This window comes from Portunus trituberculatus, chromosome 32 (genome assembly GCF_017591435.1).
Source record: "Portunus trituberculatus isolate SZX2019 chromosome 32, ASM1759143v1, whole genome shotgun sequence".
Taxonomy (NCBI): domain Eukaryota; kingdom Metazoa; phylum Arthropoda; class Malacostraca; order Decapoda; family Portunidae; genus Portunus; species Portunus trituberculatus.
Genome location: NC_059286.1, coordinates 14,693,238 through 14,719,503, shown reverse-complemented (window position 1 = coordinate 14,719,503; position 26,266 = coordinate 14,693,238). Strand labels below are relative to the sequence as shown.

Sequence of the window (26,266 nt, the reverse complement as noted above, 5' to 3'; positions counted from 1 at the left end):
AATCTCTCTCTCTCTCTCTCTCTCTCTCTCTCTCTCTCTCTCTCTCTCTCTCTCTCTCTCTCTCTCTCTCTCTCTCTCTCTCTTTAAAACGAAATCCCACAAAATAAATCCCCTTTCCAAAATAAAATAAAAACACACACACACACACACACACACACACACACACACACACACACACACACACACACACACACACACACACCCTTCCCTCCATCCAACCCCTCAAAAAAAAAAAGACAAAAGTACAAAAAAAAAAAAAGACAAAATAAAACCTTCAAATTTCCCAGAAGTGCATAAAGCATTTGGCAACCTCGCAGCCTCTGGTGGCGGTGGGGCGCTGCTATTGGCTGGTGGGAAACGATGACGTAGCAGGGAGGAGGGCTATGATTGGCTAGTGAAACCGGCACCACAAGACCATATATGGGAAGGCGAGACACGTGCGTTAGGTCTGTGGGCTGGTGGGGGTGGCGGGAGAAGAGTGGGGTTGTGATGGTGGTTGAGGGTGTAGGGACAATGGGTAGTGTTTTCGGGGTGGGAGGATGAGAGGGGGGGTTAAAGTGTATGTGTGTCTATTGGTGTTTGTTACTGGGGAGTTGGGGATTAGTGTATAAGTGTGTAGTGTTGGGGTGGTGGGGAGTGGGGTGTAGTGTGTGTGTCTGTGTGTCTGTTAGTGTGGGTTTGAACAGAGGTCGTGTGTGTGTGTGTGTGTGTGTGTGTTTGGAGGAGGTGTTGAAGAAAGGAATGGAGAGAGAGAGAGAGAGAGAGAGAGAGAGAGAGAGAGAGAGAGAGAGAGAGAGAGAGAGAGAGAGAGGAATAAGTAGTGATAATGTGGTTTCAATATTGCGGTGGTGTTCTTTTTGTTTCTTTTTTCTTTCTTCTTTTTCCTTTTGTTCCTCTGATTTTCCAGTTTTTTTCTTTTCACTGTCCTCTTTTTTGTACTTTTTTGTTATTTCTTTCGTATTATTCTTCACTTGTGGTTTTTGGCTCTGATTTTTCTTTGTTCCCTCCACTTCTTGTTTTCCTCCTCCTTCTCTTCCTCCTCTTCTTCCTCTTCCTCTCTCCTCATCATTTTTCCTTCCTTTTCCATGATTTATTCTGATATTTTATGGTTATTGCTAGTTTCATGATTAGTGTTGTTGTTGTTGTTGTTGTTTTGTTTCTTCTTTTTTATATTATCTTCTTTTTCTTCTTCCTTCATCATCATTTTTCCCCTCTTCTTCTTTGTCTGTACCCTAAGGAGTATTGATGCACGTGTGTGTGTGTGTGTGTGTGTGTGTGTGTGTGTGTGTGTGTGTGTATGTGTGTGTGTGTGTGTACTCTTTGTTCGTGTGCATCGCAACAATAACATTCTTTTCGCGCACTTTGACGTACGTACATGTGAGCTGATATACGTACACGGCAATTTACGTACATGGAAACAAAAGGAAGGAAGTGTGTGTGTGTGTGTGTGTGTGTGTGTGTGTGTGTGTGTGTGTGTGTGCCTTCAAACTACGTGATGGGAAAACAAGAAAGGAGATTTATCAATATGAATGTGCATTGTTGGATATACATACATACATACATACATACACACACAAAATAAACATTAGATAGGCAAACAAATATATAGATAGGTAGGTAGATAGATAGATAGTAGTAGTAGTAGTAGTAGTAGTAGTAGTAGTAGTTGTTGTTGTTGTTGTTGTTGCTGTTGTCGTTATTGTTGTTAATTGCATCGGTTCAATACATGCAAATTTGTAATATTGCCATTCCTCCTTCCCTTTTTTCCCTCTCTTTTTATTTCTATTTTATCCATCACTGTATTTTGTTCTTTGTTTTATTGGGTGACAAAGTTGTCCATTTACTTCAAGATTTAGCATAATAAGTGACGATATTACTTAGCCGCACCTGCAGTGAACTCCCAAAGATATCAGTACGGAAACAGTTATGACAGCATAGTATCGACCAGTCAGGAGGGAAAAAAAAAAAAAAAGAAGTGGAAACAAGAAATAATTTACCAGTTCGCATCCATACTATTGTCAACACGTGCGAGGTCTCCAGTGACGCGAGGTGACAGGCATATGGATGTGTTTGCATAAATAATTCCTATCGTTTGGTTATATGAGTGTTGTTACTGCTCTCGTATTCAGAACTACAGTACGTAATTCATGGAGTGTTGTGAAGGGTTTGTGTTGCTTCTTAATCTTTATTTAGAGGTAGGTACAGTACGTTTATGATTCATGTTGTTTGGTTATGCAAGTGTTGTGAAGGGTTTGTGTTGGTACTGCTTTCTTATTTATAATTACAGTACTTCAATAATTCATGGAATGTTGTGAAGGGTTTGTGTTACTACTTTGCGTATGTGTAGGTACAGCACGTTGATAATTTATGCTGTTTGGTTATGCAAGTGTTGTGAAGGGTTTGTGTTGTTTCTGCCTTCGTATTTTAGAAGTACAGTACGTAATTCATCGAGTGTTGTGAAGGGTTTGTGTTAGTACTTACTGTTTGCGTATGTGTAGATACGGTACGTCACTAATTCATGTTTGGTTTTACAAGTGTTGCGGAGGGTTTGTGTTGTTGCTGCTCTCGTATTCATAAGTACAGTACTTAAGTAATTCATACTAGCTGGTTCTTCGTGTGTTGTGAAGGGGAGATATGTTTCTGTTACTACTGTTCTCATATTCATAGGTACTGAACGTAAATATTTCATACTAACTAGTTCATTGTGTGTTGTGAAAGCTTGGAGTTATAGGAAGTGGCTAAGAGTGCTTAGTGATCGAGAAAGGATGAGTTAAATGTCAGTGAAAGCGTCAACTGATAACGATAAGCCTGATGGGTACATTTTGATGTATTTCTGACGTCAATAAGAATAAGAACAAGAGGAAACGTCCCTGTCTGGTTAGATATTAAGAAAGGATGCTCCAGAATGTCAGTGAAAGCCTTAGATACCATTAAGCCACGTGTTTCAGTTGTATGTTGGTGATACTTTACTTCATTGAAACACGAATCTTAAGAGTTGTTAGTGATAAAGAAACGAAGTAAATAGCACAAAAAAGGGTTAACTGTTCTGAAATGTTGGTGAAAGTGTCAATTGGTAGTATTAAGTGATGTGTTAGGGTATGTTGATGACGCTTTATTTCAATGAAACAAGAGTCTTAGAGTTGTTAGTGATAAGGAAACGAATTAAATGTCACGCGAAGGGTTAAAATGCTCTGAATTGTCAGTGGAAGTGTGGAATTGGTTACTGTAATTCTCAGCGCCAGATTTGGGCTTTCTCACCCTCAACACAGTCTTAGTCCAGATGAAAAGGGAGAACGCATTTAATTTCTCTTTAAAATCAAGTTTATACTTTCTGTTTGCTTCCGTATATTCTCTTTATTAATTTCAAGACACTTATTCTTTAATTTTGGATGCTCTTTATGTATTTCCTTTATGGACTGCAATGGAGCTTTCTTTTTCGTTCTTTTAATTGCGATTGACCAGTATCCTTCGTACACACACAAAGAGATAAATAAATAAGTAGATAAGAATAAGAAAAAAATAAAAAGTATCTTTACATTCTCTTTGGTGTAGATCGAGACGAGTTAGCCTTTTTTTCATTTTTTTCTTGTCCTTGACCAGTATCACTCATACTACACACACAAAAAAAGAAAGAATACATAAATAAGTAAATAAATAATAATAATAATAATAATGATAATAACAATAATAATAATAATGATTAAGGTAAAATAAATGAATAGATAAAGTAAATAAAAAAATAAATCAGATAAATAAAAAAAAGAACCATTGTACATTTTCTTTAGCGTAAGTTGCGGCGAACTAAGAAGTTTGAGAATCACGGACATCAAATCAACGTGGTGTGTTTACTCTCTCCCACGTGGTCCCATTTGCTCTGCTCCGAGGAACACTTCAAGCACTGTACCCTTGAGGAGGTCTTAGATAATGCCACACCAGTATTCCTAAACGCTTTGGTCTCCCAGCGGAACTATTGTCAAAGGCCACGGGAGTTCTAGTCGAGTTCTTGTGGTGTTTTCTTGCATTCTGTTTAATTGTCACTAGAATCATAAACTAGCGTGGAAACTGCTCATTATTAGACTCATAGAAGCATACTATTTTTCAAAAGCCAAGGAGGTTCTAGTTGAATTCTTGTGGTGTTTTCTTTCTTTGAAGATGCAGAACCCTTGAATTGTCACTTAAATCTTAAACTAACGGGAAAATGACTAACTTTATATCATCTCTTACCTGTAATTGAAATCATAGAACCATACTATTTTCAGAAGCCAAGGAGGTTCTAATTGAGTTCTTGTGGTGTGTTCTCTCTTTAGTGATGCAGAACCCTGTTTAACCATCACTAGAATCATAAACTAAAGTGAAAACTTGCAGTAGTTTTATAGAACCTCTTACCTATAACTAGGATCATAGAAACACACTTGAAAACCTCAGTAACTTTCATTAGATCTTTTTACTCTGGTTAGCTCTGGAACTCCATAACTGCTTCTATATTTCCAACTTTCTATGACTTGACTTCATTTAAGAGGGAGGTTTCAAGACATTTATCCCATTTTTTTTTTTTTGCCAACTCTCTCGGACCTGCAAGAGAACTGGCAACTAGGTGGTCTTTTTTTTTTTTTTTCGTTTTATGTTGTCCTTGGTCAGCTTTCTCCTCTTACATATTTTTTTTTTTATAATCATAGAAATACCATTGTAAAGTATTATTATTGTTTTTGCTATTGTTACTTATCACCAAAATCACAAAGACATCCTTGAAACAACTTCCGCTGGAGCCTGTTAGTTGTCATTCTGAATCTCAAACACCCCTAAGATGTCACTAGAACCATAGAGACACCCTTGAAAACCCTTAATACCATAAAACCCTGTTACCCATCACCAACTTCACTAAAACACTAAAACCTTAACAACTTCCACTAGAGCCTGTTAGCTATCACCTGAGTCCCCTAAATGTGTTTCTGAAGCTGTATAAAACCACCAGACAGTAACCACAATGAATATGGAAACGCGTCATGGCACTCAAGGGTTTAAAATGTCACTACAACCATAGAGACACTCTTGAAAACCCTTACTAACACCCACTAAGACCTGTATAAGAGTGTTTGAGTACCCTTAAGAATACCCACATAAATAGACAGATGGACAGATAGACAGGTATACCACGACACCAATTACGGACAGGTGTATAGATAGACGCACCTGTTAATTAGACTGTGAACAAACTCATGAGGTGTTTTGTAAGGCATTGATGTGACGTATTGATGCAAAGATCCAAGTAATGTTTAGGGGAAAAGCAGTACTTATTGATTCAGAGAGAGAGAGAGAGAGAGAGAGAGAGAGAGAGCACACCTGACTAGCTTTTGACTATGACTCATTGTAGCAAAATTAATCAATAGCTAGTTACCGTTTTTCCTCCTCCTCCTCCTCCTCCTCCTCCTCTTCGTCTTCGTCTTCGTCTTCGTCTTCTTCTTCTTCTTCTTCTTCTTCTTCTTTCTTCTTCTTCTTCTTCTTCTTCTTCTTCTTCTTCTACTTCTACTTCTACTTCTACTTCTACTACTACTACTACTACTTTTCTTCTTCTTCTTCTTCTTCGTCGTCGTCGTCGTCGTCGTCGTCGTTGTTGTCCTCCTCCTCCTCCTCCTCCTCCTCCTCCTCCTCCTCAAACAGCCTCGAAAGGACCAACAGGTCTGTTGCTGTTTGGCTTCCCTTTGTATTCCTTTGTATTCCTCCTCCTCCTCCTCCTCCTCCTCCTCCTCCTCCTCCTCCTCCTCCTCCTCCTCCTCCTCCTCCTCAGAGCACTCTTAGAAGATATGAGAGAGAGAGAGAGAGAGAGAGAGAGAGAGAGAGAGAGAGAGGACACACTGATGATAAAAATATTATTATTAAAGTATGCCACGTATGCAGTCTGACACCTCTCTCTCTCTCTCTCTCTCTCTCTCTCTCTCTCTCTCTGGTGCTGTCAGGTGTTTCAACATCTTAAAGGGAGAGGGAAGGAAAATATTTACGGATGACATTTGCAAATTCTCGCGGGGAAATGTTAGGAATCTTCTGGGTATGCCTGATTTTGTAACCGTGTGTGTGTTTGTGTGTGTGTGTGTGTGTGTGTGTGTGTGTGTGTGTGTGTGGGGCAGGATGTGTAGAGAAGATGGCGCTGCTTGTGTGTGTGGCACGTCAGTCCTTTTTCTGACATTAAACCGGAAAGACTTGTAGATATAGATAGTCGTACACACACACACACACACACACACACACACACACACACACACACACACACACACACACACACACACACACACACACACGTACGTACGTTCAAATACACTCTTAGGCCTTAGATCATAATCGCTTTGCTCTCTCACTGTTTTCAAAGGCCACAACAATTATGAGCTGGATTCTCAAGAGTGTTTCTCTTAAAAATGTAGAAATATTGTTAATCTGTCAGTGGAAACACTTAAATATTCTAAAAAAAAAAAAAAAAAACTGTGTCACCTCAACGACGAATTTTAAAGGCCAAAGAGATGATTAACCAGATTCTCAAGGATATTTCTTCTATTATTTATGTAGAAATGTCGTTAATCTGTTTCTTGAATCATTAAAACATTCTTGAAAAAAAAACCGTGTCACTTCACAACGACTATTTTTAAAGGCCACAGAGATGATTTGCCACGTTCTCAACACTGTTTCTCATATTAATAATGTTACAATACTGTTAATCTGTTAGAAGAACCATTAAAACATACTAAAAACTCGTATCACTTCATCATGGCTATTTTCAAATGCCACATAGATAAATAGCTGGGTCCTCAAGATTATTCCTCCTGTTACTAATGAAGAAATGTTATTGATATGTCAGTAGAACCATTAAAACATCCTTAAGAAACCCATGTCACCTCGCCACAGCCACGGCCACAGAGATGGTTAGCTGGGTTCTATAAAGGTGTTTCTCCTGTTAATGAGGTAGAATGTTATTAATCTGTGAGTAAAAACATCAAAACATCCTGAAATATCCGTGTCACTTCACCACAACAATTTTCAAAGGAGATGATTAACCGTGTCCTCAAGAGTGTTTCTCCTGTTAATAATGTAGAAATGTTTGTCTGTCACTAGAACCAGTAGAACACTATAAAGACCGTGTCATTTCAGCTTTTTTTTTTTTTTTTTTTTTAAGTAATGGAGGTGCAGGCAGAAGTGATGTAGAAAAGGGACCATAAATGTTTCTGTGTGTTCCAGAAAAGGTGTTTAGTTGCGAATTAATGTTTTACTGTGCCGTGAGATGAATAATTTAAAGGTGTTTGTCGTGTTTCTTCAGTGTTAAAGGGGAAGATTAGAGTGTAGTAAACACACACACACACACACACACACACACACACACACACACACACACACACACACACACACACACACACACACACACACACACACACCATGGTATAAATATTAAGAAACTAGAATGAACTTATTGTTATTATTATTATTTTTTTTTTTTTATGTATTAACAAGAAAGTACAATTTGTTTACATAGATGAGGGAGAAAATCATAAGCAAACACACCCATGTTATTATACCTTCCCATTTGTGTCCGTGAGAGTTAGGTCGAATGAAATAGAGAAGGAAAGAAGGAAGGAGAAAAAGGTTAAAATCATCACTTCTTTCTCCGCGTCCTGGGAAAGAAGAACAATGATTTCCTTCCTCTTTTCCTTCCTTCATTTCTTTCTTCATTCCTTCAGATTATCTCTCACTTCTTTCATGTCCAATTCCTTCATTCTATCCATCACTATTTTCCTTCCATTTCGTCCATCTATCCTATTTTTCTTTCTTTCTTTCCTTCTTTGACATTCATTCACCTCCTTTTATCAACTTAATTCTGTCATCATTCCTCCTTTTCCTTTCTCTATTCTCTTCACTCTTTTTTTTTCCTCTCTCAATATTCTCTCTCTCTCTCTCTCTCTCTCTCTCTCTCTCTCTCTCTCTCTCTCTCTCTCTCTCTCTCTCTCTCTCTCTCTCTCTCTCTCTCTCTCTCCGTCTTTTCTATCATTCCTCTCTTCATTATCTTTACATCTCTTCTCACTCTCCTTTTATTCCTCCTTCCTTCACGCATTCTCTTTAATCAACCTTTACCCCTCTCTCTCTCTCTCTCTCTCTCTCTCTCTCTCTCTCTCTCTCTCTCTCTCTCTCTCTCTCTCTCTCTCTCTCTCTCTCTCTGACACCTCTCACACTCTCTCCCCTCTGTCTCTCCCCTCAGGCTATCAGCGACCCAGCGGATGACTGCCAGAGGAAGGCGTGGGAGATTGTTACCCCTTTGGTTCAGAAGCTCAAACATTTCTATCTCTTCTCCAACGATATCGGTAAGTGTGTTTCTGTGTGTGTGTGTGTGTGTGTGTGTGTGTGTGTGTGTGTGTGTGTGTGTGTGTGTGTGTGTGTGGGGATAGGAAACGGGGGTAAAAAGGGCTGTGTGTGTGTGTGTGTGTGTGTGTGTGTGTGTGTGTGTGTGTGTGTGTGTGTGTGTGTGTGTGTGTGTTTTATTGGGTTTATTTGATTTTTCTTATTTGTTGTTTTATTTTATTTTTTTTTTTTTTGCTTTTTTGTATTCATCCTTCGTTTTTTTTTTTTTTTTTTTCGTTTTTTTTTTCATTCTTCAGGGTTGTTTTGTCTTTGTTTTTTTTTTTTTTTTTTTTTTTTGCGGGGGACGGGTTATGCTGTTGTTTTTCTTGTCTCGTTGTTTTTGTTGTTGTTGTTGTTGTATAGTATTCTGGCATTACATTTCACTGTTGTATTCCATTTGAAAAGCTATATTTCTGCTTCTCTCTCTCTCTCTCTCTCTCTCTCTCTCTCTCTCTCTCTCTCTCTCTCTCTCTCTCTCTCTCTCTCTCTCTCTCTCTCTATTCATATATATTTTCGTTTCTCTCACCCTCCCTCTTCCACTTTTTGTTTCTCTCTTTTCGTTCTTCATCTCTCCTTCTCTTTACAATTCTTCTATTCTCCTCCCTGATTTATGTATACTCTCTCTCTCTCTCTCTCTCTCTCTCTCTCTCTCTCTCTCTCTCTCTCTCTCTCTCTCTCTTGAAAATTCTATACCTCTTCCCCTACTTTTCTTTTCTCCCTTTCTCTTCCCTCATCAATTCTTCCTCCTATTATCTCTTATTTACTCTCTCACTCTCCCTCTCTCACTCTCCTCTCACTCATCTGCTCTTCTTTTGTGGCGGTTCGTGTCTGCCTGCGGTTGTTTATGCTCTCTCTCTCTCTCTCTCTCTCTCTCTCTCTCTCTCTCTCTCTTGTAATATTTTTTTCATTTCAGAATTTATTAATCTATTTGTTTTATTTGATTAGCATTTATTTCATTTATTGTTTGTTTATTTTGCTATTTTTGTATGTTTTCATCCTCCTGACATTTTATTATTTTTTATTAATTTGTCTACGTATTAATTCATTTTTATTATATTTGACTCTTTATTTGTTTGTTTATTTATATATTTTATCCTACCTCCATCCATCTATCATTTTTAATTACTTCTCCCTTTCTTCATTATATCTTGATTTTGTACCTTACTTTCACTGGCCTGTTTATTTTATTTCATTTCATTTCCGTCCATCCATCATTTCATTCATAATTTTTTTTCTCTATTTCATCTTATTTTTTTATCTAATTTTCACAAACTTAACCTGCGCAGAGATAATTGTGCTGAGAATCCTTGTTTTTTTTTTTTTTTACCTCCATCCATATATCATTTCTTTCATTTTGTCTCTTTCTCTATTTCACCTTATTTCTGTACTTCACTGTCACTGGCCCATCCTGCACTAAGATGATAGTGCCGAGAATCCTTGCATTTTTACTTTATTTCACTTTTAATTTTTTTTTTTTTTTTTTTAATCTCCATCCATCTATCATTTCATTCACATTCATCCTCATCCATCCATCATTTCTATCTTTATTTCTTCTTATTTTTTGTATCTCACCATCACTGATCTATCCTGCACAGAGATGATTGTCCCGAGAATCCTGGCGGAGCTGTGTGGGCCGGAGATGACCCCAACTGCACACTTGGAGTATCAGCAGGCACTTGTGAAACAGTTTGCTGAAATTCTCGAGTTTACCCTCAAGTTTGACGAGCTGAAGGTATGTACTATGTGTTAGATGTAAGAGTTGTCACGGGTATCCTTTGAATCAGTGCAGTACTTGTGGATCTAATGCAAGAGTTAGCCAGTATATGCTCATCATTCATTCATTCTGGTAATTTCTGTACTCTCAGTCATTCATTCCTTTCTCTGGTAATTTGTGCAGTTGCCTGCCTGCTTTTGTATTTCCATCTGCCTATGACATCATCTCATTTAAAAGGGACGTTTCACAATATTTATCCCATCTCTCTCTCTCTCTCTCTCTCTCTCTCTCTCTCTCTCTCTCTCTCTCTCTCTCTCTCTCTCTCTCTCTCTCTCTCTCTCTCTCTCTCTCTCTCTTACATAAAAAAAGAAATGCTCTTAGTGAGAGATTAATTAAAGAGATGTTGAGATGTGTTATCTTTATGTATATGTAGGTAAGGAATGAATGAATAAATATACATACACACATAGTATTTATTGTCTTGTCTAATTTCTGTGTGTAAAGGTAAAAGTTAGGTAAATACAATCAAATAAAGAAGGAAGGAAGGAGGAAAAGTTTATATGAATGCTTAAATTTATTCTCAAGTTTAGTGAATCCAACCCATCAACCGCTGAATTTTTGTTGAGTTGAGTTAGAAATTTAGAGTATAATTCCTAAAAGATGCAATCCACTAACTGCCATGAATCAAGTTACAAATCAAATACTGCATTACAAGGTTAAATATATTTCAAAAGATGATACTGACACCAAGACAAATGAATAAGAGAGTAGTAGATGGTACCAATGGGAACACCACAGCATAGATACCTGATAGTACTAACAGCAGCCGAAGTCTCACCATGACCTCTCCTCAGATGACCACCCCAGCCATTCAGAACGACTTCAGTTACTACCGCCGGATCATCATGCGCACCAGGATAGAGCAGAACGGCAGCAGTGGCACAGTGGCCAACAATGGGACGGAGGAGACTCTCTGCATTGACCACCAGCTTGGCAACAAGATGAGTCTCTTCTATGCCAACTCCACGCCAATGCTCAAGATTCTTAGTGAAGCCACATCAAAGTTTGTCACAGAGGTATGGTGCTTTGGTGTCTCAGCTTTGTGTGCTTGTAGAATGTAAGAAAATATGGGAAGCCTTCAGGCTTACACATGGCAGTCCCTGTATGAAATATTCTTATACATTTCCACCTATCATTCGTATTGACAAATTTATCTCATCCTTTAGAGTTCCCTATTAATTTGCCACTAACAACATGATTTCCTGAGACTGTTCTATTCATTTACCACTCTATTTGACAAACAATTACTTCCTAATTCTTTCTGGAACTTAATTTTTTCAGTCCTGGACTCATTATTTGTCATATCCTTGTTAATGATCTTGAGAATTTTGCTGCCACTTATCTTATAAGCCATATTTTTTAAAACCAATTATCACTGGAATATATCTTTATTTATTTATTTTTAACTATTAAATTATGGTTTTTCCTTATCTTCCCCTTCCCACAAAAGTCTGACAAAGCTATGAATGTGAATGGTGTGTGGTGCTCTTTTTCAGTCATCCTGTCTGGGATTGCTGGCCTGACATATAGGATGTAGTACGTAGTGATAGATGAATGAAAGAAAAATTTTGACTTGATTGTTGCTCGAAAAAAGTTAGAAAAGTTTCAAATCAACAATGTTATGTCAGTCTTGATTCAGAGGTGCTCTTCTGCAATAGTTCAGATCATGAGAAGGGATGAAACAGAAATAGATAAAGTTTAGTAATGGGGAAAAAAATAAATAAAAGGAAAGATTGTGCAAACCATATAATATTATGACAACCTTTTGGCTGCTATTACTAATCACTAATTGCTGTGAGACATCTTGACTTCCTCTACAACTACATCTAATCTTTAAACTTGGTAGAAAAACAAACAAACTGTTCTTTTAACTTTAACCTCTAACTTTCTTGTAGATGCTAGTAGAGAGAGAGAGAGAGAGAGAGAGAGAGAGAGAGAGAGAGAGAGAGAGAGAGAGAGAGAGAGAGAGAGAGTCTGGTGTTATTGTAGTATATCACAGTGAAAAGGTCAAGCTTAAAGAGAAATGTGATAATATGCTAAAAGTACATAAAGAGGATTACTTGAGCACAGTGGCTATTACAAACTAGCATTATGTCACCTTACACTCCCGTGACTCACTGATAAGACCAATCTGCTAATGACCTAACTGGTAGCATGGGAAAAGATTTAATCCTATTATCTGATAGTGACATACATGCATTACTGGATAAGACAAGGTGGTGATATAAGAGAATGTGAGTCAGAATGTTGCAGTAAGACTTAAGAACAGAGAAGATGAATTGAGAAAAGCAGAAAGTGTGCATGTGAAAAGAGTGAACATGATGAATTAATAGAATGTGTCTCATTATTGCAATAAGATTTCAGAAGAGATAAGATTAATTAAGAAAATGAGAAAGGGAGTATAGAGTCAGAGTAAATAATACACTGGTGGATAAGACAAGATGATGAAATAGTGGAATGTGAGTTAGAAGATTTGAGAAGAGAAAAGAAAATAGATTAAAAGAACAAGGAAATGAGAACCAAAGAATAAAGATGCAATGATGTATAAGAAAAGATGATGAAGTGATAGAATATGTATCTGAATGTTGCCATAAGAGTTGAGGATAAAGAAGATGGATTGAGGAAAAGAGAAAGTGAGGAGTAATGATAATAATAATGATGATAAAAGAAGATGATGCAGTAATATAATGTGAGTCAGAACATTAATAAAACTAGATTCGAGAAGAGAGAAGATAACTTGAGAGAAAGTAAGGTTCTGATAGTAGTAAATATGCATTGGTTAGTAAGAGAAGGCAGAAGATGATGAATTAAGTAATAGTGTGATTTAGAATGTTACAAAGAAGATAGATATGAAAAGAGAGAAGATATGAGAAACTGAGAAGGTTATTATGCAAGAAAACAAGCATTATGAGATAAAAGGAGATAAAGAAGATGAAAGAACAGAGAAGTGATGAATAGACATGCATTACTAAATAGAATAACAAAAAGAAAAAGATGAAGAAACAGAGTGGAAAGTTATAATGATAATTAACATATATATATATATATATATATATATATATATATATATATATATATATATATATATATATATATAGAGAGAGAGAGAGAGAGAGAGAGAGAGAGAGAGAGAGAGAGAGAGAGAGAGAGAGAGAGAGAGAGAGATAAAAAGTGAGAAGATAAAAAGTGAGAAAAGAATGATCATCTACACATATCAGAGGAAAAGAGAAGAAAGACAAAGTAAAAGAATAAATGAGAATCTTATAGAAACCATTCAAGAATAAGAGAGAGAGAGAGAGAGAGAGAGAGAGAGAGAGAGAGAGAGAGAGAGAGAGAGAGAGAGAGAGAGAGAGAGAGAAGATAGAAAAATAAACAAAGTGAGAAAATAAAGATCACAGATCACACACATCAGAGGAGAACAGAAGAAAAACAAAGTAAAGGAATAAATGAGATTACAGACAGAATTAGAGAATAAGAGAAGAAAGAAGAGAATGAAGCAAAGTATTAGGAGAGAGAGAGAGAGAGAGAGAGAGAGAGAGAGAGAGAGAGAGAGAGAGAGAGAGAGAGGGAGAGAGAGAGAGAGAGAGAGTCTTGGTGAGCATGGAGAGGAAGCAGGATGGTGACTCAAATGGGACAAACAGTGTGATGGTGAAGAAAGTACTTAGCCTTGATGAAAGTGTGAGAAAGAGAGTGAGCTAGTTTTGTTGTTATTGTTATTAGTTGTAGTATTGTTATTTATTTGTGTTTATCTATTTATCTTATCATTAATTTTTTTCCTATCTTTTTTTTTTATGATAGACCAGGATTTATTCATTTTTCTCATCAAAGAGTACACTAAGATTTATTTTTATTATTATTATTTTTTTCCAGTGATAGATCATAATGGATTTTTGTCATTTTCCTAAGTGTTAATTTTCTCTCTCTCTCTCTCTCTCTCTCTCTCTCTCTCTCTCTCTCTCTCTCTCTCTCTCTCTCTCTCTGAACAATAGACCAGATTGAATTTTGCCTTATTCTTTTTTCAATGGATAAACAGCAATTATTTTCATTGTATTACTTTCCTTTTTCTTTTGATTTTACTTTGTTTTTCTTTCAAGGATAGACAAAGATAAATTTTATCATTACTTTCCTTCTTTTGACTTTACTTTATTTGTTTTGTCAAGGATATACTAAGATTAATATTATCGTATTACTTTTCCTTTTCCTTTTGATTTAACTTCTTATTTATTCACTTATTTGTTTATCATTGTTATATATTTCATTTTATTTATTTATTGTATTTATTTATTTACTTTTTTGCTGAGGATCAATTTCTTACAATCACTTCCAAGGAGATAAGGTCAGAGTGTTGCTGTGAGCCGGTACCTCAAACAGGACACAGTAATGCAGCAGTCAGTGTAATGCAATAGCCAAAGGTCAGAGTGAAAGTGTACAGCATTCATTGAAAACTGTTATTTCTCTCCTTTTATCATCATAGTCTGTGTGTATATGTGTGTGTTACATGATAAAATTTTGTGGTGTAAGATAGTCAGCAGTCAGTGTAATGCAATAGCTAAAGGTCAGAGTGAAAGTGTGACGCATTCATTGAAAACTGTTATTCTTTTCCTTTTACCAGTAAAGTGTGTGTGTGTGTGTATGTGTGTGTGTGTGTGTGTGTGTGTGTGTGTGTGTGTGTGTGTGTGTGTGTGTGTTAGTGGATAGAATTTTGTGGTGTAAGATAATGGAACTGTCAGATGAAGAGAAAGACAGACAATAAAGGAGAAATACCAGAGGAGGAAGTTATGTAGAAGCAGAAGAGAGGAGTGGTCTATTGAGGAGGAAAGGTAAAGTGCAACAGAAATGAAAGGTTGGGATTTGTAAGTTAAAATGTGAGGAATATAAACTCTTTTGAAAATTGCGTAATTCTTCTTCACCAATGTGTGTGTGTATTTACCTATTTACCTATTTGTAAATAGGTAAATACACACACACATTGGTGAAGGAGAAGAATTACACAATTTTCAAAGGAGTCTATATTCCTCACATTTTAACTTACAAATCAACCTTTCATTTCTGTTGCACTTTGTGTGTGTGTGTGTGTGTGTGTGTGTGTGTGTGTGTGTGTGGACGTGTGTAGAGTGAAATTATTAAAAAAGAAGATAAATGAAGAGATGAAAAAAATAAGGAGGTTATGATGGTAATAAAAACATGCATTATTAAATAGAATAAAAGAGGTGAAGTACCCCAAAATTTTTAAATGTTATAATGTTATGATAATAGTTTACATGCATTAGCAGAGAAGAAAAGAGAGATGAAGATGAAGTAAAAGAGGATAAGAGTACGGTAAATTTAAGGGAATAAGAGTGAAAGGTGAAGACAGGTAACAAAGAAGAAGAACTAGGGAAAGAAGTTATGTAGAGGAAGATGGAAATGACATGTGTTTGAAAGAAAGAAGTGTAATAATGTAACAAACGCAAATAGGTAAATCTATATGTGTATAGAAACAAGAGAGGAAGTCAGAAATAAACACACACACACACACACACACACACACACACACACACACACACACACACACACACACACACACACACACACACACACACACACACACACACCGTAGAACACACCTACTTTAACAAAACCTCATCACACACACACACACACACACACACACACACACACACACACACACACACACACACACACACACACACACACACCGTAGAACACACCTACTTTAACAAAACCTCATCACACACACACACAGGAAATGAAGGAAATGTGTACATGGATGACATTAAGATAACTAAAAAGGAGTTATATAAAATGTTGGAGGAACTTAAAGATGATAAAGCGATGGGACCAGATGAAGTTTCAGGCAAATTATTGAAGGAATGTAGAGAAGAATTGATAGATCCATTATATGATATTGTAAGGTGCTCATTAGAAACCAGGGAAGTACCGGTAGAGTGGAAAAGAGCTGAAGTGGTGCCCATTTATAAGGGAGGCAGTAAAGAAGAGCCTCTTAACTATAGCCCTGTGTCTTTAACAAGTGTGGTCGGTATGATTTGTGAGAGGGTGATAAAGAAATATTGGATATGGTTTTTTTTTTTTTTTTTTTTTTTTTGCCAAGGGTAAAAAAAAGAAAGTTAGAAAAAAGCCCACTTGAGCGCTGGCTCTCCAAAGAGTACAAAAAGTGCCAAAACCGTCAGCCAGAATTAGGGGAGCAAATGCCTCGATACCTCCCTCTTAAAAGAAGACAAGTTGTAGGAATTTGGAAATACAGATGCAGGGAGGGAGTTCCAGAGTTTACCAGTGAAAGGGATGAATGATTGAGAGTACTGGTTAGCTCTTGCATTAAAAAGTTGGACAGAATAGGGATGAGAGGAAGAAGAAAGCTTTGTGTAGCGTGGCCGCAGGAGGAGGGGAGGCATGCAGTTAGCAAGATCAGTAGAACAGTTACCATGAAAATAGCGATAAAATATAGAAAGGGATGCAACATTTCGGCGGTGAGAAAGAGACTGAAGACAGTTAGTCAGAGGAGGGGAGTTGATGAGACGAAGAGCTTTCGATTCCACCCTATCAAGCAAAGCTGTGTGACTGGAACCCCCCCAAACATGCGAAGAGTACTCCATACAGGGACGGATAAGGCCCTTATACAGAGTAAGCAGTTGGAGGGGCGAGAAAAACTGTCGGAGATGCCTCAGAACACCTAACTTCATAGAAGCTGTTTTAGCAAGAGATGAGATGTGAAGTTTCCAGTTAAGATTATGAGCAAAGGACAGACCGAGGATATTCATTGTGGAAGAGGAGACAGTTGAGTGTCATTGAAGAAGAGGGGATAGTTGTCTGGAAGGTTGTGTCGAGTTGATAGATGGAGGAATTGAGTTTTGAGGCATTGAAAACTACTAGATTTTCTCTGCCCCAATTGGAAATCTTAGAAAGATCGGAAGTCAGGCGTTCCGTGGCGTCCCGCGTGATCTGTTGATTTCCTGAAGGGTTGGACGTCTGAAAGAACGTGGAAAGATGTAGGGTGGTATCATCAGCGTAGGAGTGGATAGGGCAAGAAGTTTGGTTAAGAAGGTCATTAATGAATAATAGAAAGAGAGTGGGTGACAGGACAGAACCCTGAGGAACACCACTATTAATAGGTTTAGGAGAAGAACAGTAACCGTCTACCACAGCAGCAATAGAGCGGTCGGAAAGGAAACTTGAGATAAAGTTGCAGAGAGAAGGATAGAAGCCGTAGGAGGGCAGTTTTGAAATCAAAGCTTTATGCCAGACTCTATCAAAAGCTTTTGATATGTCTAACGCAACAGCAAAAGTTTCACCAAAATCTCTAAAAGAGGATGACCAAGACTCAGTAAGGAAAGCCAGAAGATCACCAGTAGAGCGACCTTGACGGAAGCCATACTGGCGATCAGACAAAAGATTGTGAAGTGACAGATGTTTGAGAATCTTCCTATTCAGGATAGATTAAAAACTTTAGACAAGCAAGAGATTAAAGCTATAGGACGGTAGTTTGAGGGATTAGAACGGTCACCCTTTTTAGGAACAGGCTGAATGTAGGCGAACTTCCAGCAGGAAGGAAAGGTAGAAGTCGATAGACAAAGTTGGAAGAGTTTGGCCAGGCAAGGTGCAAGCACAGAAGCACAGTTTTGAGAACAATAGGAGGGACCCCATCAGGTCCATAAGCCTTCCGAGGGTTTAGGCCAGCAAGGGCATGGAAAACATCATTACGAAGAATTTTGATTGTAGACATGAAATAGTCAGAGGGAGGAGGAGAGGGAGGACAAGCCCAGAATCGTCCAAGGTGGAGTTGTGAGCAAAGGTTTGAGAAAAGAGTTCAGCTTTAGAGACAGAAGAGATGGCAGTGGTGCCATCAGGATGAAATAAAGGAGGAAAGATGAAGAAGTGAAGTTATTTGAGATGTTTTTGGCTAGATGCCAGAAGTCACGAGGAGAGTTTGAGTTTGAAAGATTTTGACATTTCCTATTTATGAAAGAGTGTTTGGCAAGTTGAAGAACAGACTTGGCATGATTCCGGGCAGAGATATAAAGTGCATGAGATTCAGGAGATGGAAGGCTCAAGTACCTTTTGTGGGCAACCTCTCTATCATGTATAGCATGAGAACAGGCTGAGTTAAACCAAGGTTTAGAAGGTTTAGGTTGAGAAAAAGAATGAGGAATGTACGCCTCCATGCCAGATACTAACACCTCTGTTATGCGTTCAGCACAAAGAGATGGGTCTCTGACACGGAAGCAATAATCATTCCAGGGAAAATCAGCATAATACCTCCTCAGGTTCCCCCAACTGGCAGAGGCAAAACGCCAGAGGACAAGATACAGAAATGAGATTGTGATCGGAGGAGCCCAACGGAGATGAAAGGGTGACAGCATAAGCAGAAGGGTTAGAGGTGAGGAAGAGATCAAGAATGTTGGGCGTGTCTCCAAGACGGTCAGGAATACGAGTAGGGTGTTGCACCAGTTGCTCTAGGTCATGGAGGATAGCAAAGTTGAAGGCTAGTTCACCAGGGTGGTCAGTGAAGGGAGAGGAAAGCCAAAGCTGGTGGTGAACATTGAAATCTCCAAGAATGGAAATCTCAGCGAAAGGGTAGAGGGACAGAATGTGCTCCACTTTAGAAGTTAAGTAGTCAAAGAAATTACTATAGTCAGAAGAGTTAGGGGAGAGATAAACAGCACAGATGAATTTAGTTTGAGAGTGACTGTTAAGTCGTAGCCAGATGGTGGAAAATTTGGAAGACTCAAGAGCGTGGGCACGAGAGCAAGTTAAGTCGTTACGTACATAGACGCAACATCCAGCTTTGGAATGAAAATGAGAATAGAGAAAGTAGGAGGGAACAGAGAAGGGGCTACTGTCAGTTGCCTCAGACAGCTGTGTTTCGGTGAGGAAAAGAAGATGAGGTTTAGTAGAGGAGAGGTGGTGTTCCACAGATTGAAAATTAGATCTAAGACCACGAATGTTGCAGAAGTTAATGTAGAAAAAGTTGAGGGAGGTGTCAAGGTATTTGTGGTCTTCAACAGGAGAGGTGTCCGACCTGGGGACATTTTTGGTCCCCTCCCCAGAGGGGGACTCCGAGGTGTTGTTTATTTCGGGTCCCATTTTTCTTTTAAATTTTGATTTGGAGTGAAGGGTGTATGTGTAGTAAGTGCATGTAGTTTTGTGTGAAGAAGGAGAGCTGTCTTTAGAGGGTAGGCTGTGACTACCCCCTTGAGTTGTGAGACACAAAGGGAAACATTCAACGAGATCACAACTAGCTTTAATGGAAGGTTCACAGCACCTCCTGAACTAGTTCTATTAGATCCTGGAGAATCATAAGTTATTATCGGATCATCAATTTGGCTTTAGGAAAGGGAGGTCATGTGTAACAAATCTACTGAGCTTTTATTCAAGAGTGGTTGACAAAATACAAGAGAGAGAGGGATGGATGGACTGTGTATATTTGGATTTAAAAAAAGCTTTCGACAAGGTACCTCACATGAGACTGCTATGGAAATTAGAGATTTATGGAGGACTGAAGAGAAAAGTGTTAAAGTGGATGGAAAACTACTTGAGATGGAGGGAGATGAGAACGGTAATAAGGGATGCAAAGTCGGACTGGTTGGTGGTGGAGAGTGGAGTCCCACAAGGTTCAGTGCTGGCACCAATACTTTTCCTTGTCTATATTAATGATATGCCAGAGGAAGTAAACAGTTATATTAATTTGTTTGCGGATGATGCGAAGTTGTGTAGGTATGTGAAGAGTGAAGAAGATTGTGAAATTTTACAGGCAGATCTGGATAGGATTTGGGAGTGGAGCAAGAGGTGGGAGATGGAATTTAATCTGAGCAAAAGTCATGTAATGGAGATGGGGAAGAGTGGAAGACGGCCAAGAGGGTCATATAAGATGGGTGAAGGAGTAGTGTTGAAAAAGGTGGAAAAGGAAAAGGATTTGGGAGTGATAATACAAGACCATGGGCAGTTTGAGGCTCATATTGACAAGATGTTTGGAGAAACATATAATTTGATTAGAAATATTGGATTAGCCTTTCATTATATGGATAAAGATATGATGAAGAAATTAATTAGTACGGTAATTAGACCAAGATTGAATATGCTGGGTGGTTTGGTCCCCTTATAAAAGAAGCATATAAGGAAGTTGGAGAGATTGCAGAGAATGGCAACAAAAATGGTTCCAGAATTGGCAGAAATGACCTATGAGGAGAGATTAAAAGAAATGAATTTGCTTACCTTGGAACAAAGAAGAGAAAGAGGAGATTTAATACAGGTTTATAAACTGTTGAACGGTTTGGATGAAGTGGATAATGAACAAATGATGTTGAGAGAGGAAAATTTAAATAGAACTACGAGATCGCATAGTAAAAAGATAGCCAAGGGAATATGCTTGAAGGATGTGAAGAAATATAGTTTCCCACAGAGATGTGTGGAGGTGTGGAATAGTTTGAGTGAGGAGTGTGCATAGTTTTAAAGGAAAGTTGGATGTGTGTAGATGTGGAGACGGGGCCACATGAGTATGATACCCAGGCCCTGTAAAATTACAACTAGGTGAATACACACACACACACACACACACACACACACACACACACACACACACACACACACACACACACACACACACACACCATCCCCTTACCATCCCTCACCACCACCACCACCAATAGCTGCTGCTGCACTCCCTTCTCACACTGTGTTTTCTGTTGCAGCACAAGGAGATCCCCCTGGCCAACACCACAGAGACACTCAGCACCATGGCCAAGGTGTGCCAGAGGATGCTAGAAAACCCGTAAGTTCTATGTAACCTGTGTATTTGTATTCTTTTATTTACTTTGAATTTTTTTTAATTTTTCAGTCCTTCAAGTTGTTTTTATTGGCAAAATGGATGTGAACTTTTTACTCTACACTCAGGCCTATATTTAGTAAACATTTCATAACTTTATCTCTATTTTCTTATGGTTATTCCTAAAATCCATTGTCATCTCTTTATTTTCATTCTTATTTTTGTGTCTGTTATTTAGATATCTAAGCATGTATTCCTGAGACATTTCACCATTCTGTCTCTGTTTTCTTAGACTTTATTCCTAAAATGTTTCATCGTTTTGTTTTTACGTAGTTTATCTTCTTCTCTATTCATATGAGTAAGTAAGCATGTGGTTCTATCTGTCATTTACATATCCAAACCTGTATTTCCAAGACTTTTCATCATTCTACCCCTATTTTCTTAAGACTGTATCCTTAAATCACTTCATCTCATGTCTCTACTTAGTTTAGATTCTTCTCTTTTTTTTATATATAAGTAAACCTTTGTTTTTATCTCTAATTTATATATCCAAGTCTATTCCTAAGACATCTTATCTCTATATGACATACTTGAATGTCTTTCATATTTTTATACTTAAGCTCCAATTCCTAAAATAATTTATCATCCTATCTTTTTATAAACTCAAATCTGGATTTCAAAAGATATCATCATCATATCCAAGTCTGTATTCCTAAGACATTCTATTACTCTATCTCTATTTGTACACTTAAGCCTGTTGTCTGTTGTTATACTGAGGTCTGTATTCCTTAAACATTCTACATCTATTTACATACATACCTAACTCTGTATTCTTAAGCATTTCATTATCCTGTTTCTACGTATATATGTATGTGTGTGTTATCTTGGCTTCATCTAAGCCTACACACTTTTCCATCACTGTCACCATATCTTTGTAAATTGCCTGTTATTTTTATCACCTGTTACATCATCTAGGTTTCATTTGTACTGTCTTTTTGTTGTGAGTACATAGGTTTATCAATATCTGTTAATTTATGACCTTTTACATTGTTTGGGCTTCATTGCATCTATCATTTTTTTTATTATTATTTTTGACATACAGTTCTGGATATGTCATTGTTATCATTATTGGGTAATTTGATGGCTTTTATTTGATTTTGTTTGCATCCTCACTTGCCTTTGTTTGTCAATGTGGATTAATCAAAATTAGTGAATGATTTTTTCCTTGCTATTTTTCACATATATTTGCAGTCATGGGAAAAAATCACTAATCAGAGAAAAGGACAAAATATCTAAAATTGTTTTTTGTATCTAGGAGAGAAAACATTTTTCAATTCATGAATCATAACAAAGGAAAACATTTTCTTTGTACCCATGTGAGGAACCATTTCACTCTAAAAACATACTATGCAGCCAATGAGATAAGAAAGGTAGTGAAGGGTTGAGTGAACCAATGATAATGATGGTACTGGCTTGTAGGGAATTGATAGGTAAGCTAATGAAAGGTTGAATAAAGTAATAATGATGATAATGGTACTGGCTTGCAGGGAATTGATAAATAAGACAAGGTAATGAAATAGTTGAATAAAGCAATAATAATGATGGTACTGGCTTGCAGAGAGTTGATAGCACGGTTTCGTCGGGAGGAGACGCATCTCTTCATCCTGCGTGTGATGGTGGCCCTCATCATTTTGTACGATCACGTCCACCCTACAGGAGCATTTGCCAGAGCCTCCACCATTGATGTGAGTGTTGCTTTTCCACTTTTATCAGATTCATGGTAGCTTGTTTCATGTATCTTTATGTTCTCATATTTTATCGTACTTTCTTTCAGTTTTAAAGTTAATTTTTCACATTTATCATTAAAAGCTATGAGTGCTCCTTGCACACACAACTACTTCAGTCAGTGAATTTCATTAGTTGATTGGTGCATCAGGAAAACTGTGTTTATTTCTAAGTGCATCAGGAAAACCTGTATTTATTTGTGTCATTCATTTATCTATGGCTGTCTACTGTTCACCCAGCTAGTGTACAAAAAGAACTCAGAGGTCAAACCGACCAACCTTTGTGTAGGACTCAGACCATTCACACACCACACACTGGAACAGTGAAGCCACAACCACTTTTGTTACATCCTGTACTTACTTGTTACTTAATGAACAGGTGCCTCACAATAAGAGGCCCACCCATTTGCCTTGCTGAGCCTGGTGTGTATTCACTGTTTGATCTGCTGCAGTCTCTGACGAGACAGCCAGACGTTACCCTACGGAGCGAGCTCAGAGCTCATTATTTCCGATCTTGGGATAGGTCTGAGACCAGGCACACACCACACACCGGGACAACAAGGTCACAACTCCTCGATTTACATCCCATACCTACTCACTGCTAGGTGAACAGGGGCTACACGTGAAAGGAGACACACCCAAATATCTCCACCCGGCCGGGGAATCGAACCCGGTTATCTGGCTTGTGAAGCCAGCGCTCTAACCACTGAGCTACCGGGCCGTGTGTGTGTGTGTGTGTGTGTGTGTGTGTGTGTGTGTGTGTGTGTGTGTGTGTGTGTGTGTGATTATTCACCACGGTCACCTGTTGGTCACCTAGTCAGCCTTTTCCCTACGGAAAGAGCTCAGATCTTATACTGACCAATCTTTAGGTAGGACTGAGACCACATCACACTCCACACACAACAGGACAGTGAGGCTGCAACCCTTCGAGTTACATCCTGTACCTATTTACTATTAGGTGAACAGGGGCTACACATTAAGAAGCTTGCCCATTTGTCTCGCTGCGCCCGGGACTCGAACCCAGGCCTCTTGAATTTGACCCGAGCATGCTAACCACTACACTATGCTGTGTGTGTGTGTGTGTGTGTGTGTGTGTGTGTGTGTGTGTGTGTGTGTGTGTGTGTGTGTGTGTGCATTAGCATACCTCCAATTTGTGTACTGTTGTGTTCTGCAGGTGAAGGGGTGTGTCAAGGTTCTCAAGGACCAGCCAGCCTCCAGCTCAGAAAACCTTCTCAATGCACTCAGGTGAGCTCAGCCACACAGAATTTTTTCCTAAGGCCTACATAAGAAAACCTGTCTTTGTAGACACACCATCAAATGCCTGTACGGTGAAGGAAGAAAGCAACTTAAATTTGACCTTTTCTCTGTATTACCTTTAGACAAATAAAAACCCTGTCACCTAAATAAACCACTAACCAAAAAAGCACTTTCCAGATACACCACGAAGCATCTGAATGATGACAGCACACCAAAGCACATCAGAACCTTACTGGCTCTATAACAGTGCCATGCTGCTGACACCAACACCCCTTCCACCACTACCACTACTGCCACCTGGTGCATTACTGCTCACATGGCACCCCCAACCAGACACCCTCACTCCTCGCCCGGCTGGATCCTCTGCTGCTCCTCCCGTCAGTCCCAGCCTAACCCCAGAGCATATCCCCGTGCTGTATCTGCCTGTTTCCGCCTCCTCCAGTATTCAGACAGTGCAGTGGTGTGACATGTCCCTTCCTCCACCATGCACCACGCACTTTAAATATGAAGCCAATGGGAGGGCTATATAGTATTATGAGTGTAGTTCTTCCTCCCCATGGCTGTTTATTTTCTGGTTATGTATATTTTCATATCTCTGTCACTGTCTCTGCCTCTTTTCTTCTCCTCTTTTTCATGTCTTTGATGCACAAGAGGCTTAATGGTATTATTCTGTGAGCCTTCCTTCCTTCCTCCCTTCCTTCTCTTGATGTTCACCTAGGTGTTCACTGTGAAGAGGAGAAAGAGAAGGAGGAGGAGGAGGATGAAAGTGTTAAGAAAGATAGCTAAGAGGTTCACTGGCTAGATTTGTCATCTTCCCTTTTTACTACTACTACTACTACTACTACTACTACTACTACTACTACTACTACTACTACTACTACTACTACTATCTTAACCTTTTCTACTCAAATATTCTTTCACTTTCAGTAATCCTCCTATACTTCTAATTAATACTTTTTATACAGGGACTGAGGCTGACCCTGTCTCTCTCTCTCTCTCTCTCTCTCTCTCTCTCTCTCTCTCTCTCTCTCTCTCTCTCTCTCTCTCTCTCTCTCTCTCTCTCTCTCTCTCTCTCTCTCTCTCTCTCTCTCTCTCTCTCTCTCTCTCTCTCTCTCTCTCTCTCTCTCTCTCTCTCTCTCTCTCTCTCTCTCTCTCTCTCTCTCTCTCTCTCTCTCTCTCTCTCTCTCTCTCTCTCTCTCTCTCTCTCTCTCTCTCTCTCTCCTTGTGTAAACTGCCTGACAAAAGTAAAATAGCGAAACGTCACAACAGGACTGTAACGTTTCATGAAGTTTGATCTCATGGAACCTCACAAGATGCTTTAGTTTCATAGCGTTGCTCTTCTTCCCACCCAGTTTTTTCACTTTTTTACATGAATATTATACCAAGTACATATATACATGTAAGTTGCAGTATAAGGAGTACATGTGTTCTAAAAAAAAGCCAAAACAAAAACGTTTATACTACTGTTATAGTGAGTGAGTTTGCATACATGAGGTGAAGAGGTCAATAGGTTGATTATACAAGTGTTAAGTTTGACATGCATTAGTGATTTGTCTCGTGAGTTTAGAGGGAATGTAGTAAGGCTTGCAGGGATAAGAGAGGGAGGAAATAAAAGTACAATGGACAGCATAATGCAAGGAAATTAATGGAGAAATATTATTACAGAAATAAAAATGTTGCACAAGAACAAACTAATGTCAAAACAAGATGTGCATAATCCAAAAAAAAAAAAAAGTTTAATAGAAAGGTATAATCATTATAACAGGGAAATGACAGTGCAATGGCAGCATAATTCAAAATTTCTGATACAGATATGCTGCAGAGATTCAGATATTGTATAGGTGATAGAGAATGCAGTCTGGGAAAGATGTATAAGAGAAACATGAAACTACAGAGAATGAGGAACTGTATAGAGTGTGAAAGCATAATATGATTGAATGTTTATGAGAAAAAGAGATGTCATACCATAAAGAATGTGACAAAAATAGGAATTAAAATAAAACACACTAGAGAAAGAAACAGAGAGATGAGACAAAACAAAACTACAATGCAGCAAAAAATTGAAGCATCAAATAGGAAAAAAGTGCAACCATGACGATCTTTATTATGTACAAACAACACGAGCTTTGGGAGTGGTGGCGGTGGCATTAGCACACAAATGAACCATAGATTTCATTTCCCTTTGACATTGCACATTGTTACAATCATTTGTGGTCTTTTTCTGTACCAGGCGTCTATAACTGATATAAGAAAGCCAAAGCAATGTTATATGTTGCATGGAGATCTCCCCTCATAGCC

General features: G+C 38.4%; 1 protein-coding gene across 1 annotated transcript in view; it reads left to right on the top strand.

Moving 5' to 3' along the window:
- The window catches only part of LOC123511932 (CYFIP-related Rac1 interactor B-like), a 50,961-nt gene extending 25,916 nt beyond the window's left edge, over positions 1–25,045 (top strand). The window contains exons 4-10 of the mRNA XM_045268036.1: positions 8,234–8,336; positions 9,969–10,105; positions 10,942–11,163; positions 20,854–20,933; positions 22,546–22,672; positions 23,886–23,956; positions 24,146–25,045. Coding sequence (XP_045123971.1) covers positions 8,234–8,336; positions 9,969–10,105; positions 10,942–11,163; positions 20,854–20,933; positions 22,546–22,672; positions 23,886–23,956; positions 24,146–24,212 — 807 coding nt within the window. The 3' untranslated portion in view covers positions 24,213–25,045. The remainder of the gene's footprint in view (positions 1–8,233; positions 8,337–9,968; positions 10,106–10,941; positions 11,164–20,853; positions 20,934–22,545; positions 22,673–23,885; positions 23,957–24,145) is intronic.
- Positions 25,046–26,266: the final 1,221 nt, after the last annotated feature.